At 41.3% G+C, this 15,893-nt stretch overlaps 2 protein-coding genes across 4 annotated transcripts in view; one reads left to right on the top strand and one right to left on the bottom strand.

Moving 5' to 3' along the window:
- Positions 1–1,198: 1,198 nt before the first annotated feature.
- tnfb (tumor necrosis factor b (TNF superfamily, member 2)) lies at positions 1,199–2,881 on the top strand. Its single transcript, XM_006801812.3, has 4 exons — positions 1,199–1,481; positions 1,580–1,634; positions 1,718–1,777; positions 2,043–2,881. Exons 1-4 carry the CDS (start codon positions 1,293–1,295, stop codon positions 2,480–2,482), a joined length of 744 nt encoding a protein of 247 aa, XP_006801875.2. The 5' UTR covers positions 1,199–1,292; the 3' UTR covers positions 2,483–2,881.
- An 824-nt stretch (positions 2,882–3,705) lies between these two features.
- The window catches only part of gabbr1a (gamma-aminobutyric acid (GABA) B receptor, 1a), a 164,446-nt gene continuing 152,258 nt past the window's right edge, over positions 3,706–15,893 (bottom strand). For all 3 annotated transcript variants that reach the window (XM_087848516.1, XM_087848517.1, XM_087848518.1), the window contains 3 exons: positions 15,584–15,712; positions 14,696–14,839; positions 3,706–6,663 (listed from right to left, as the gene is read on the bottom strand). In XM_087848516.1, coding sequence (XP_087704642.1) covers positions 6,379–6,663; positions 14,696–14,839; positions 15,584–15,712 — 558 coding nt within the window. In that variant the 3' untranslated portion in view covers positions 3,706–6,378. The remainder of the gene's footprint in view (positions 6,664–14,695; positions 14,840–15,583; positions 15,713–15,893) is intronic.

A 15,893-nucleotide genomic window follows, 5' to 3' on the forward strand; every position in this document is an offset into this window, starting at 1 on the left:
CGTATCGTGTGTAAACAGACGTGTCCTCTACGATCGTGGCTCAAGAGTTGGGAGTTCGCCTTGTAATTGGAAGGTTGCCGGTTTGAGCCCCTTGGGCAAGACACTTCACCCGTTGCCTACTGGTGGTGGTCAGAGGGCCCGGTGGCGCCAGTGTCCGGCAGCCTCGTCTCTGTCAGTGCGCCCCAGGGTGGCTGTGATAGCTTGCTTTCACCAGTGTGTGGATGTGTGGATGACTGGTTGTGTAAAGCCCTTTGGGGTCCTTAGGGACTAGTAAAGCAAATACAGGCCATTTACCATTTACATACTCGTGGCTTTTGTGCATGTTTTTTGGTACAGCAAGAATAACATGCAACTTCTGTGGCACAAAAATGATGTCTGCAAAACTGCAGTTTCTCTAATGGCCACTAGAGGTAGTTTGGTAAGCAAGCGGTTTAGTTTAAACTCGGATGTTAGCACACCGCCCTCTGGGCAAATAATGGCCACTTATGGCTTGACAAAAACCTACAAAAACGAGACCTTGTGGTAGTTGTGGCCATCTTTTATATACAGTCTATGGGTAAAAAGAATACAACAACATAAATGTACTTTTTTTGAGTGAAAGGCTTCCTGTTTCTCAAAAGAGCTTTGAGCAAAATAATACTTCTGTGAAATACAAGTAAAGACAAGCTAGACGTCTCTGAGCAACCAAAACACTCTAGTTACTAGAGCTGCACTACATGCCAGAGAAAAATGTGTAGATTTGATTTGGAGATAAGCTATTATGTCAGTGTACTGTGAAGCCTTTACTAATAATTTACACGAGTCACGGTGGGGTGGGGGTTGTTTATTTATAATGTCGCTTTTCTGACCTCAAAATGTTGGTGAGCTGTACGAGTTAACCTCAGACACAGTGTGGTGCAACTCTGTGTCTGTCTCTCATCGTGTGTGTGTCTGAATATCTGTGTATATAATTTTTTTAGAAAACCAAAAGTCGCCATCAACCACTTTCCCATCCTGAAACCATAACTCCTGCGGTGACACTCCGCTAAATGTTCTGTGACTTTTCCTTCCCTTTCTCCATGACCCCGGTTGCGCTGCTGCCACCGCTGTTGCTGCTGCGCTGTCTCCACTTACACGGTGACATCACTGGAGTTTCCCCTGCAGCTGCATAAATACTACACACTCTCCAGCAGAAGTTCACTCTTAACACAAACAGCACGCTCAAAGAGAGAAGTGTCGGCACAGAAGACACGGACAGCTGTTCGGTTTCTGGATTTCTTTACAGATCAGACGGCAGAGGCTTTGTGCACAGCATGGTTGCATACACAACCGCACCGGTTGATGTCGAGGCCGGTCCTGAGGCGAAGACTGTAGTTTTAGTTGAGAAGAAATCACCTGCAGAGTGGATATGGAAGGTGTGCGCCGTCCTCGTCGTCGTGGCTCTTTGTTTAGCAGGTGTCCTGCTGTTTGCCTGGTACTGGAATACAAGGCCAGAAAGGATGGTAAGGAGCATCTCATCTTTTCGAGTATGATGAAAAGTCTTTTAAAACCTTCTGTGTTTGTCTATATATGTATCTAAGGATTCTTTTCCTCCATGCAGACACAATTAGGACAGCCAGAAGCTCTAAAGGCGAAGAACACTGGCGAAAAACCAGGTGATTATACACATGGGTGCTTATGAGAGGTTTTGAGAGCTACATTTAAGTCTTTGAGCTCACATTTTTCTTCCTTCCTTCAGAGCCCCACTCCACGCTAAAATGGATCAGCAGCAAAGCCAAGGCAGCCATCCACCTAGAAGGTGAGTCACCGCTTACCTTGATTTGGTCCTCAGCAAACAATAGGCTCATAATCTCAGCCTTCAAAGGAGCTTTTCTGAGTTTTTCTTCTCCCTCTGTGATATCGGTAGCTCTCTTCTTTTTGGAAACCAAGAGCACTATAAGGAAGTCCCATAAGTCATTCATTAGCTTCAGTCAATACTTCCTTCTGCTCTCCAAATAACAAACCTGTCAGTAATTCACACTCTGGTATTTCAAGGCTGTAACGTTTCTGATCTTTACTTGCAGGCAGCGACTCAAAAGGTCGTCTGGAGTGGAGGAACGGTCAAGGCCAGGCGTTCGCTCAGGGCGGCTTCAAGTTGGAGGCCAACAAAATCATCATCCCACACACCGGCCTGTACTTCGTCTACAGCCAGGCATCCTTCAGGGTGATCTGCGGGAATAGCGACGACAATGAAGACGAGGAAAAAAGCCTCACAATTCTCAGCCACAGGATCTCGCGCTACTCAGAGTCCGTGGGAAGCCCCTCGACTCTGATGAGCGCCCTGAGGTCGGCATGCCAAGACACCGTTCAGGATAGCTTCTCAGACCACGGCTGGTACAACGCCATTTACCTGGGCGCCGTGTTTCAGCTGAACGAAGGAGACACGCTGTGGACAGAAACCAACCAGCTATCGGAGCTGGAGACTGACGAAGGAAGGACCTTCTTTGGCGTGTTTGCACTTTGAGATGACTCTCTGCTCTGAGCAGGAAAGCTGCATGGAGCTTAAAAACTATGTGAACATATAGTTTTATTTCATCCACATGGTGATGTTTAAATATTGAAATCTCAATGGAGATGAATCCCAGCTGAAAACGCTAGGCTGATTTTTTAAAACTATATAAACTGTAACAGTTTGCAACATTGTTTCTACTTTAGGCACTTTTGACGTATTATTTATACTGACCGGAGATTGTATTAGGCTAGATTTCCTCTGCTGTATCAGATGATGACAAGGCTCTTTGGCTCAAGAGTTCAGATACAGAGGTGCTGTCATAGCTTGTATGTATTTATTTGTATTTATTTGTATTTAAATCACTGGGACCGGGGCTTTAAAGGTATTTATATAAGTTGTGAAAAGAATAAAAATGCAGAAAACTACAGAGAGTGGTCTCTTCTAATAGTTAGAAGTCTATCCAGCTGGCGCTGCAGCCCACACACACACACACACACACACACACACACACTGTAATTGGCAAAAGCTGCTATGAAATTCCTCCACAGCCAGCAAATACTTCCTTTGTTGGATCACACAAGCGGAGGGGAATTTCCTGCTTTTTTTCTGCCTCTTGCCGAGTGCTGTGTCAGGTGGAGGCCCACAGAAGCCTCAGCTCAGAGTGGGTTTTCCCCAATGGCAGCCACCCACCCCCCCACACACAAAAGCCTCTCTCGTTCTCGACACCAACCCTTTCCCTGTGCGTTACCACATACCTTGCTTTCAGTCAGCTGAAAAAAGACGGAACGGGAAGCTGTGCGAGATGAGGGATCATGGGACTGTGGCACAGCTGGGTTCGTCAGACCGTCATCATCTATAAACACACATCATACAAATAACGGACGCACTCGGGAGCAATTTGTCTACTTTTGTTTCATATGCGAGGCAAACATCCACTCATTGTCTCGGTAATGAGGTTCCCACTGGGCTTTACAGTCGGTCATCGTGTCAAATTGTGCTTCTAGCTTTTGTTTAATGAGCTTTTCTTCTGGGTTTATTTGGTTTTTTGAGTCCTGCAGAGCCGACCTGCAGACAAATATCAAGTTTCACTTGAATTGGTCAAAACAGCCCGAGCAAATCAGAAAAACAACAAATAACTGGTGACATCTAGTGGATAGTGCAAACATGAGCAAACGTGACATATAATATGTCCACTTATTTTAAAACGTATCAATTAAAACACGAGAAATACCCAGTGAAAAAACAAATATTTTATTTATGGTACCCATATATCTGCATACACATACTCTGAAATATATCAACATTTAATATCTTAGATATAGTGAATACAAATATCCCCAAATCCATGTATATTTTTATATATGTGCAAGATAATAGAACATTTCTGAAGTAATTTCTGCATTCGTATACTACACTATCAAGTGATCAAGGTACTGCACAGTTAATAAATATGGCCTATTTCATTCATTTAAGTTGACTTTGACGGTCCTCCCCCAAACCCTGAGCTAAACCGAGTGACAGCGACACAGAGCGGAATCGTTTGTTCGGTTTAAAGTGCACACTGTGATTTACAGATATTCAAAAATATTTGACAAAGTGTTGTGTTACCTGCTAACGGCGTCATTCAGGCGTCATTGCTTTATAAAATCTGGAAATAGCTCATGAATGAAATAGTACATCCGCATTAACTGCCGAATAAATACACTATGTCACGTCACTTTAAGTCCTTCGTGGATGCTTTCGCCACTTAGCTGAAGGCAAAAGATGAAGAAAAGAAATTAGCTTCGTTCCCAATCGTCTGTGGGAAAAAGGAAAAGTCATGTACGTATACATACGACACAAAAAACTAAGTTTACGAGTATGACGGGTAACAGATTTACAGGTATAAAAAAATTGTGCTTTCTCCGCATATCTACAGTAACAGCCGTCACAGAAGCCCTCGACGTTTCACTGCTGTCGAAACATAAAGTGGTTCAGATTTACAAAAGGCAGAAAGTACAGACTGTGCTTCTATTAAGTATGTTGGAATTTGGATGGCTCCAGTTTTGCAGACTGTATATGAACGTGTTCGACGGGGAACTGTACCCCCGTGAAATTAGGCAGCCAGGACAGACAGCTGGGCCTCGGTCATCATGGTAAGTGATGGTGATTACTCATCAAATATTTCCAGGACTCCACAGATAAAAATCAAACTCGACTTAAATTTGTCTGATATCCCATTCAATGCAGTCTCCTTGTGCACATCTGGAACACTTCCATTCTCTGTCCGAGGATCATTCAACCTCATATATGCACCTCCATGTATCCACCAGTTATTTTGGGGCTGACGATGGATTTCCAAGGAGCTAAATCTGGCTGAGTGACAAATTTACAATGTTTAACCCTTGAAATGCCAAAAACAACTGACCCTCAGGAGGCGACGTCACCGTCTTTAATCCTTTATGTGCTTAAACGATGACAGAACGAAAGATTTACTGCGTTTAACCTTTTAAACATTCGGAAAATTTCACTCCTCGTGAACATCCTGGTTGCACTCCTGACCTCCTGGACTACACAGAGTGTATTTCCACTGATAACTGGTGTTTGGCCCCAGTGCTGAAGCTAAGGGCCCCAAATGATGATTTGAAAGTAGGGTCAGCAGCAGTGCAGGATGAGATCCAGATGTGCACAAGAGGACGACCCCGAAGGACTGTAGATCAGCGGTCCCCAACCTTTTTTGCGCCACGGACCGGTTTATGCCCGACAATATTTTCACAGACCGGCCTTTAAGGTGTCGCAGATAAATACAACAAAATAAAACTAGTACCGGTACCGAAAAAAAGAAAATTTATTCATAACACACGTGAAAAGACCAAGGAAAACAGAGTAAACGATAAAAACGATAACAAAATAACGCTGAAGACTCACAGACCGGTACTGGTCCGAGGCCCGGGGGTTGGGGACCGCTGCTGTAAATGACAATATCTGCAAGATACGTTAGATGCAGGCTTGATGTGACTCGACGTCTCCTACTGTACTGTACTGCTAAATAAACACAAACTTCAAAAAATACATGTAAAATATGATTTCAAAGCCCAAAGCTTTCAAAACTGTCCTCATTCATCAGTAACTTTGATCATCGTCTTCTTCAACATGGGTCTAATAAGGAACTAGCTTATTAAAATGCAGTTTTGTACTTGAACACACAGTCCCGACAACAGACATCCATGCATGCTTAGCTCCCTGGCCGTTTTAATTTATGGCTGTTTAATAATGCACATTTTCGCTTCTGAGCTTCTCGGCTGCTCTTAGAGGAAACACTAGAGGGGGAAAAAAAGTCAAAACTGTACATTGCTTTGTCCCTTTGCAAACTTCAGTTTTCACAACTCTCCTGAAAGCTTAACAGAGAATAGAACAACAACTCTATGACAAAACAATCAAATATTACAGACCAATATAAATCACTACCGCATGTCTGTCTAGTTAATGAACTCGAGACAAAATGTGGAGACGATATAGCAAAGACACAAACACATCCTTTGAAGATCCTCGACACTGCGTCTCCACAACGAAACCGGATAACGAATGAGGGAGCGGAATGATTAAGAGGCTATTGTTCGCTTGGTCTTTGAAAAAGACGCCGTGTGCTGCTAGTCTTAGATGTGCTTGTCGCCACGTCGAGCCGCCGCGTGTGCCGTGTTTCTGGGTCGAACACAGTGAGATCAAAACGTAGAGGATGGGTGTTACCTGTGTGACTCTCCCCGAGTATAAAGCGCTCCTGTGTACTCGCTTCAGCTTCCACGCCGTGTTTTAAAACAGTGTCACTACTCCGCTGTGCTCGTTGGCCAAACAAGTGAAACTCACAGTGTCTCGTGCTGTTCTGTGTCCCTCGTGTGCGCCTCCCCCGCCCGGACCCTCCCGTGTTTCACCTATTTATACAGCAGCGGGATCTGGCTGTTGTGACAGTGGTTGCGGCTCATCTTGCTGTCTGCTGGGTAGAGGTTGGAGGAGTTGGAGAAGGAAGGTGGGAGGGAATGATTGTCCGTGGTCGGGTTGGGATAGCCGGGCGGAGGGAGCAGGGACTTGGGATCTGGCTGAGAAGAAGGAGGCGGGGCATTGTGGTTCTGATTCTGGCCCGCGGAGGGTCGGCGGCGGTTACGTAGAGCCTGTCGTTCAGCCAGCTGATTGCGGAGCGCCGAAACCCTCTCTTCTTTCTGAAAACACAACAAGAGTCTGCAGTTAGAAACTGAAGCGTCCCTATGATGATCCAGAGCAGATATTTGTCATGTGATCGGCATGCAGCCCCGGGGGCCGAAGCATCAGCGCGTGACTGACACTAACTGCAGCACAAGCATGTCACAGATTTTTATATCAACTCTCAGAAGAAGAAAAGCACAAACAAATAAACACTTTTCTGGTGGCCAGACATGAAGGTAAACCTGCCTGGTTTCCTTTGACAAAAACTGTGGGATTTTCCCTGATGTCAGTTTGTTGAAGTGTATGATCGATCAGTAGGTTTTGCACCAGGTCACATAACTTGACATTTATGATGATGCAGAATTTCCCAGATAACTTCTGTGTTCTTATTTAGTTGATTATTAGTGAACACTTTCTCTGAGATATACAAAGGTTTCAAAGTTCACAAGCGGGGTATTTCCTAAAGTATTTATGATGTAGGACAAAATGTGAAATAAAAAAATAAAATAAAACTTTTTGACTTTGAGACAAAAACCTGGAAGCATAAACATGTTAAAACACGCCATCAGACTGTTTAACTCCTCTCTGGAGGGGAGACAGGAGGACAAAGGAGGGGGGACAACTAAGCTGTAGTGCCTCTTCACTTCACTGTGCAATACTTTTTGTTAATAGTCAACAGTGCAATAGACTCCATACTTGAAATGTGCAATTCACTTGTATTTTTATTTTTATTCCTATTTATTCTATTTATCCCCTTTGTATATTTTATCTATATATGTCTCTGTATTTATATATGTGTATATATATATGTGTATATATATATATATATATATACACATATATATATATATATATATACACATATATACAGTTGTGGTCAAAAGTGTACATACACTTGTAAAGAATATAATATAATGGCTCTACCGAGCGTCCCGTTATTTCTAAAACTCTGATTTTTCCCTGATAGAGTGATTGGAACAAATACTACTTTGTCACAAAAAACATTCATGAAGTTTGGTTCTTTAATGACTTTATTATGGGTCAACAGAAAAAAGTGATCACATCTGCTGGGTCAGAAATATACATACAGCAACATGAATTAGCAATTTTGGTGACTTAGAAAGTTGTCAGTGAACTGAGCTTCATAGCATGGCCTCTTAACTGCTTGTGAGTGATTATGAGTGACGACAGCTGGTGACTTCTCTCAGGCCAGTTAAATAGGGCTCATTGGATACAAACGCCCACAAACGCCACAATGGGAAAGTCAAAGGAGCTCAGCATGGATCTGAAAAAGCGAATTATTGACTTGAACAAGTCAGGAAAGTCACTTGGGGCCATTTCAAAGCAGCTGCATGTCCCAAGAGCAACAGTGCAAACAATTGTTTGTAAGTATAAAGTGCATGGCACTGTTTCGTCACTGCCAAGATCAGGAAGAAAACGCAAGCTATCACCTGCTGCTGAGAGAAAATTGGTCAGGAGGGTGAAGAGTCAACCAAGAATCACCAAAAAGCAGATCTGCCAAGAATTTGAAGCTGCTGGAACACAGGTGTCATTGTCCACAGTCAAACGTGTTTTGCATCTCCATGGACTGAGAGGCTGCCGTGCAAGAAGGAAGCCCCTGCTCCAAAAGCGGCACCTTAAGGCTCGACTGAAGTTTGCTGCTGATCACATGGACAAAGATAAGACCTTCTGGAGGAAAGTTCTGTGGTCAGACGAAACAAAAATCGAGCTTTTTGGCCACAATGCCCAGCAATATGTTTGGAGGAGAAAAGGTGAGGCCTTTGACCCCAAGAACACCATGCCTACAATCAAGCATGGTGGTGGGAGTATTATGCTGTGGGGCTGTTTTGCTGCCAATGGAACTGGTGCTTTACAGAGAGTAAATGGGATAATGAAGAAGGAGGATTACCTTCACATTCTTCAACATAACCTAAAATCATCAGCACACAGGTTGGGTCTTGGGCGCAGTTGGGTGTTCCAACAGGACAATGACCCCAAACACACATCAAAAGTGGTAAAGAAATGGCTAAATCAGGCTAGAATAAAGGTTTTAGAATGGCCTTCCCAAAGTCCTGACTTAAACCCCATTGAAAACATGTGGACAATGCTGAAGAAACAAGTCCATGTCAGAAAGCCATCAAATTTAACTGAACTGCACCAATTCTGTCAAGAGGAGTGGTCAAAGATTCAACCAGAAGCTTGCCAGAAGCTTGTGGATGGCTACCAAAAGCGCCTAATTGCAGTGGAAATGGCTAAGGGACATGTAACCAAATATTAGCACTGCTGTATGTATATTTCTGACCCAGCAGATGTGATCACTTTTTTCTGTTGACCCATAATAAAGTCATTAAAGAACCAAACTTCATGAATGTTTTTTGTGACAAAGTAGTATTTGTTCCAATCACTCTATCAGGGAAAAATCAGAGTTTTAGAAATAACGGGACGCTCGGTAGAGCCATTATATTATATTCTTTACAAGTGTATGTACACTTTTGACCACAACTGTATATATATATATGTGTATATATATATATTATATATGTGTATATATATATATTATATATGTGTATATATATATATATATATATATATATACACATATATATATATATATATATATATGTGTATATATATATATATATATATACATATATATATATATATATATATATATATATATATATATATATATATATATATATATACATACATATATATATATATATATGTATATATATATATATATATATATATATATATATATATGTATATATATATATTATATATGTGTATATATATATATATATATATATATATATATATATACACATATATATATATATATATATATATGTGTATATATATATATATATATATATATGTGTATATATATATATAATATTCTGTAACTCTGTAACTTCTGTCGGTGCTGTGCTTTTTTGGAAACCAAATTTCCCAGAGGAACCCACCCGAGGGATTAATAAAGTTCTATCTTATCTTATCTTATGTTCTATTGTATGAGCTGCTGCACCTGATGGTGAAAGCAATGAAGAATGTTAGTCAGCTAATTCTGATCCATTTGTTTCAGGATCATTGAAGTCGCTGTTCTGTGGCAGAAAGCATTAAAGTAAACACATCAGTCACTTTAAATTAGCCAACATTAAATTAACCAGGGTTGGCGTGATGATGTGATTTCGCCGCAGGGACAGGAGAAGTGTTTTTTCATACTGTGCAGGACTTTAGAGAATCTGATTTAAAATCTATCTGGTGTTCAGAAAAGTAACTATGAGTTGATGTCCTTTTTTTCTTTCCTGTCCCATTTGGTTCTTTAGACGTCAGAGTTGTTGTCTGAAGACCAACAAGGATACCCAATGGATTTATTTTGCCAAATGGATCATCATGGCTTTGTTTTTATTATTTATTTTATTTTATTTTCAGTTGTTACAGACGGGACAGACATGAGTGAGGGACAGGAAAGGGAGAAAGAAAGAGGAAGGAAAAGAAAAACAGAAAGGGAGAGGGACAGTGAGAAAGGGAAAAAGAAATCTCCTGGATCACCTGTTGAGAGAGAAAGAATAGAAAACAAGCAAAAAGAAACAAAGCAACATACTAAACACAACACCATCGCATTAATCTAGCTAAGTGTAAACAGCAGTAAATACTAAATATTGAATGTTATGAGTTGATGTCCAATGAAAACTCGTCTTTGTCAGAGGGTTATCGTAGTGTCAGTGGCTGCAATTTTATACTGTTAACTAATAATTATGTGAAAATGTAAGTTGGGCAATGATGCAGAGAAATTCAAAAGTAATGTAACAAGAAGAGTAACAAATTACTTTCTTCAGGAAGTAAATTAGTAATTTATTCATATTACTTTTTGATAAACCCCTCACATCCTGAGTGTCAGGATTATAAACAACCCCCCTTCTTTCTGCCGACGTCTCACTTTGTGCTCCTGAAACTTTTTCCAATTATAAAGTCCATAAAAAAAAAATCACATTTCTGGGTCCCTCACTCTGCTGCCGGTGGATTCCACCACGCAGCAGCTTTTAGTCATTTTCCATTTTTTGCTTGCAGATGGATCTGACAAGGAGTCACCTTCACACAACAGTCAGAGAGAGACATTCATTTTCCCCTCCTGTGTGGACGGGACATAACTGCACTCTGTCTCTATAGGTTAACCCTTTAAAACCGGTCGGAGCGGGCACGCTCTGTTTTGCGTAACTATTTTTAAATCCCTGTAGAACCGGAACCGCGTGAGCTAGCGCAATAATTTTTTTTGCATATGAAACCGGAGGAGTTGTACTTACATCTTATGCCATCAGCTTGTCCTCGGTCACAGTTTCCTTCCACATATAGCTTTGCAAAAACTGCATAAAAAGCACTTGCAGCAACAAAAACATAATATTCCAGAAACACGCTTTGCCGATCCGATCAGCTGTTTGTAACACTTCCTAGTCCATCAGCGCGAACTATCGCATGTCCGCCATGACCTGCCCGAAACCAGAAGTGACGTCATTTTCGCGGAAATGTAGTTTTTTACCATCAGGGCCTCATGAGCCTATACTGGTGTTTTTAAAAGTTATGTTTGACTTTATGACTTTCTGTGTGGTTTCTGGGATGCTTAGGACTCATATTGCACTGCTGGAAATAGTTTATTTTGATGCATATGCTGCTTTTTTGCAAATTTGCATTATAATATTTATTTTCGTTTTTCCTGCAGTGTATAAAAATTGGTGTATTTCAAAAATAAAACTATGAAGACACTCAAAATAAATTTCCTGTGGTGGGAAACTATTTTGTGCAACTTTTTTGTATTTACAGTTTTGAGGGATAAGCCTCTTAAATTTCTCTAACTAGAAATATATGTTAAAAAAACAAAAACGATTTTCAATTTTTTTGTAGTTTATTGCACTTTTTTGCAATTTATGTAATTACTATGCACTTAATGCAGACATATTATTAAAATTTAGGCTGTAATGGTTGTATTGATGTATAACAACTTGAAATGCTCCCAAAAATGGCTCCACAGCATGTAAACATATAATATAAGCTCTGGCGGACTTGGTTCTATGGTAGGTCTTAAAGGGTTAATAAGTACATTTTAAAATAATAATTAAACTGATTAAAAATAAAAGCAACTCTGATATCTGATTAACTGCTTCAGAAATGTTCCTAGTGAAATACATTGGTGGGTTTCAGCTCAGCTTGTGCGATTTATGTGAGTGAAATATCTTTGGGACCGTTTGGGTGACAAAACAAGATATCAGAAGATGTTATTACAGGTTCAGGGGCTATTATGACTCTTAAGTACACAAACCAGCATGTGTGGATGAATATGCATGTTGATTAGCTCCCCCAGCAAGTGTCCCTGGACGGCGATCCCTGAAGAACATAGCAAATTAGCCTCCTGATCGTTCCAGGATTTAAAATTGGACTTTTTAATCACTGCTCATATTTTTTTATTATTAGTGCTGTTAGTAAAATGTCACACTCGGGCTCTTTTTTTAAACAATTGTTGCTGCTTCAACGTAGAAATTTCCCCTTGCAGGTTAAAAAAGCACATTTAACCTTAAACACAAGTGTTTTATATAACTCATAGAAACCTGCAGGGAACTTGTGCTACTTCCTCTAAAATATTCTCTGAAACTTGCCTAAATATCTACAAGGAGATGGCAGAACGCCACATAACACAACCCAGAGAGCCACCGCAGATCTAATAATGTTAAATACAGAAAGCTGGAATAAACTGTCACTACAGTAATCAGCAGAGATCCAGCAGCCTCGCCTCTGTCTGTGCGCCCCAGGGTGGCTGTGGCTACAATGTAGCTGCCATCACCAGTGTGTGAATGGGTGTGTAAAGTGCTTTGGGGTCCTAGTAAAGCGCGATACAAATACAGACCATAATGAAATTAATTGTTACTTATAAAGAAAGGTGAGGCAGAAATAACATGAAAACAAAACGGTTATTTCGCTGTTATTAACAGTGATGACAGCAAAACAAACACAATAACTGAAACTCCCGTCTCCATTGGCAGGACTTTCCCAGCATACAGGAATGTTTGATTATCCCAGAAAAGGTTGAGGGAAGCAGCAGGAAAATCAGCACAGCGACAATAAAATTATTATAATGTTTAACTAGTTGTTTCTTCTTTTTCATTCACATCTTTGTTTCTGAAATTTAAATGGTAAATGGCCTGTATTTGTATAGCGCTTTTACTAGTCCCGCCTAGGGATCCCAAATCGCTTTACACACCCAGTCATCCACCCATTCACACACTGGTGGAGGCAGCTACAGTTGTAGCCACAGCTGCCCTGGGACAGACTGACAGAAGCGAGGCTGCCATATCGCGCCATCGGCCCCTCTGGCCAACACCAGTAGGCAGTAAGTGTCTTGCCCAAGGAGACAATGACCGAGACTGTCCGAGCCGGGGCTCGAACCGGCAACCTTCCGATTACAAGACAAACACCCAACTCTTGAGCCACGATCGCCCAATTAAGCCTACATTAAGCAACAACAACAATAATTTTATCACCATAATTAAAGTTTTCGAAACTGAAATAAAAATAATAAAGAATTAAATCAAACATGAATTTAATAAGTGAAGAGGTGCAGGTCTTTGATTACTTTTAAAACATAAAGCAACAGACAACCTTTCACTAAAAGTTACATAACACTGTTATTAGTGTAGTTTTAAGGTTTCAGGGACTTTATTTGTTCCCATTAGGGTTTAAAATCACAGCCATTAAAAAAACGATAGAAACGTCAGTCTTTGCTGGATGTCCTCACTCGCTCTGTGGCAGCTGTGGTTTCTAATAATTGAGTTTTAGACTGAAAGATCAGATGAGCCAGTCTGTGTCTCTGGGAATGCAACACTCACCTCCTCAGTCGATGCAGACGGAGCTTTTTCCTCTTTAACTTGAACCATTATCAAAACTCTGCTTTTTCTGGCCTCTGACACGGTTTTTGTTTTTCTTTATTTTTCAGTTTCTCTGGCTGAAAATCCTCAGATTGTTTTGCTTTAGCCGCCAGGCTTCTCCAAGAAAACAGCTTCACTCTTTGCTGTTCAACCCCGAGGTAAACGTGTTTCCATACAAAGAGAATCGCGGCAGGACAGAGAGTGTTTTAATGATGGACAGAGCTTCCAGGTCTGAGAAGTGAACCCAACAAAAAGTGCCAAGTTTTCCAATTAGAGAAAGCGTCTAGCCCAGGGGTGGGCAATCTCAGTCCACGAGGGCCGGTGTCCCTGCAGGTTTTAGATGTGTCCTCGAACCAACACAGCTGATTTAAATGGCTAAATTAGCTCCTCAACATGTCCTGAAGTTCTCCAGAGGCCTGGTAACGAACTAATCATGTGATTCAGGTGTGTTGACCCAAGGTGAGATCTAAAAACCTGCAGGGACACCGGCCCTCGTGGACTGAGATTGCCCACCCCTGGTCTAGCCTTTAAGGGTCTCAGGCACTAGTTTTATACTCAATAACATACTAAGTTACCTTGGTCATTAATATAATTAAAAACAAAGATTATCCGAGGTAAGCTCATTGGCTAATGAGCTGTCAGCCAATGAGTGTGCAGACTGCGATGGTGAAAATGCTTCATAGCAGGATTTCAAACGGCACCATCACAGTGTTTATATCCATCATTTCTATTGTCTATGATTAGTGAGCGAACATGCGTTTATTGATTTATAATGATCCGACACACTACCACACAAATACACTTAAAGGGAATTTTCCACATGCATCTAATTACCGTGCAGGTTAAGAGCATTTCTATGCACATATTAGCCAATGAGGTCATCACGTTTGCACGTTTGCAACATCTTGCAGCAAATCTATGTTCACACATGCAGCACTCTCAGTGCCACATAAACATACATAATAAATGAATTACATAAGATATCTGTACAGTGAGTTTTTACGAGTGTGCAGTATATCTATCGCCTTCACGGGTGAACTCCGGGTTAAACTGGAATCTGTATCGTATGATGTTCACATTTAATAATAATAATAATAATAATATGTCCATCTGTTTAATGCGTCCTCACCTCCTGGATGATCTTTTGCAGCTCCCTGTTCTCCCTCTCCAGCTGCCTGGACTTTTCCTCGTCGTTGTTGTTGGTGGACGAGCCAGTCTTCAGGGTGTCCTGCTGCTCCGACTGCCACTCGCCGCGGGTGATAAGACGCCGCATCTGGACCGTCGCAGAGACAGGAATTCAATAAAGAAGAAAATCAGGACTGAGACCGGCTACCCAATGAATAATGCATCTATTCAGAGCTCCTAATAAAACATCTTTAATATTTGCAGCCCTCTCAGCCAAATCACTCACATTTCTCTAAAGGCTTAAAAATATTATTCATCACTGAAGACTTTTATTTGACTTTAGTGACAAGTTCAGCACTCGTTGCTGCAGTGAGCTCCCACAAATATCCTGATAATCAAAGGGTGGAGACGATATTGTGATTTCCTGTTAATGAAATTTGAATTTCTGTAAGCGGCACTCTTCCTTCTGTCTGCAGCATGTGCACCGCACGGCTCTTCTTCTGTTCATAACAACCCAATAAAACCCACGGCACGGCCGGACGTGTAAAATGTCTCACTTTGTTTGTTGCAGAAGATTTTTTTCCTACTCCAAATGTTTACGGCAGCTACAAATGTAAAAGCTCCCAGCAAGAAATTTCGCAGATTATTACCTTAATGGTGAAACAGTAAGACAGATATGATTTGAGCCGGTCCGATGTTGCGTTACACTCAAACAAAACAACAAACAAAAAAGCTGTGAAAAGCTCAGAGTGAATAACGTGATCGCGGTTGCCGTGCGCTACAGGCTGCAGCTCGTTCCTAAACATGCTGAATTTGAAATGTTTGACCCTCAGTTTCACTTCACTATGAATGTCAGCGCATCTTAAAAGGTGTCAATCATGAGCAGGAGCACCTTGGGTACAAAGAGCACCACCAGTGTGATGTAGGCAGAGAAGACGATAGCTAGAGAAGCAAAGGCAAAGGAGGCGTCCTGCTGTGAAGACAGGATCATAGTCACCGGAGCTGTGATCAGGCACAACACCTGCAGGAAGACAGAGAGAGAGAAAGAAGTGAGAACAAAGGGGAGAGCGAGATTAAATGGAAAAAGAAAGAAGGGAGGTAGGGTTGGAGGACAGGAGGTGGAGAATAAAGAGTTGGAGAAGCGACAGGATGAGAGGGGAGGAAAATCACATCCGTAAAAGCATCAGGCATCTGTTTATCAT

The sequence above is a fragment of the Neolamprologus brichardi genome, chromosome 11 (genome assembly GCF_056152115.1).
Source record: "Neolamprologus brichardi isolate AB-2024 chromosome 11, ASM5615211v1, whole genome shotgun sequence".
In the NCBI taxonomy this organism is placed as follows: Eukaryota; Metazoa; Chordata; class Actinopteri; order Cichliformes; family Cichlidae; genus Neolamprologus; species Neolamprologus brichardi.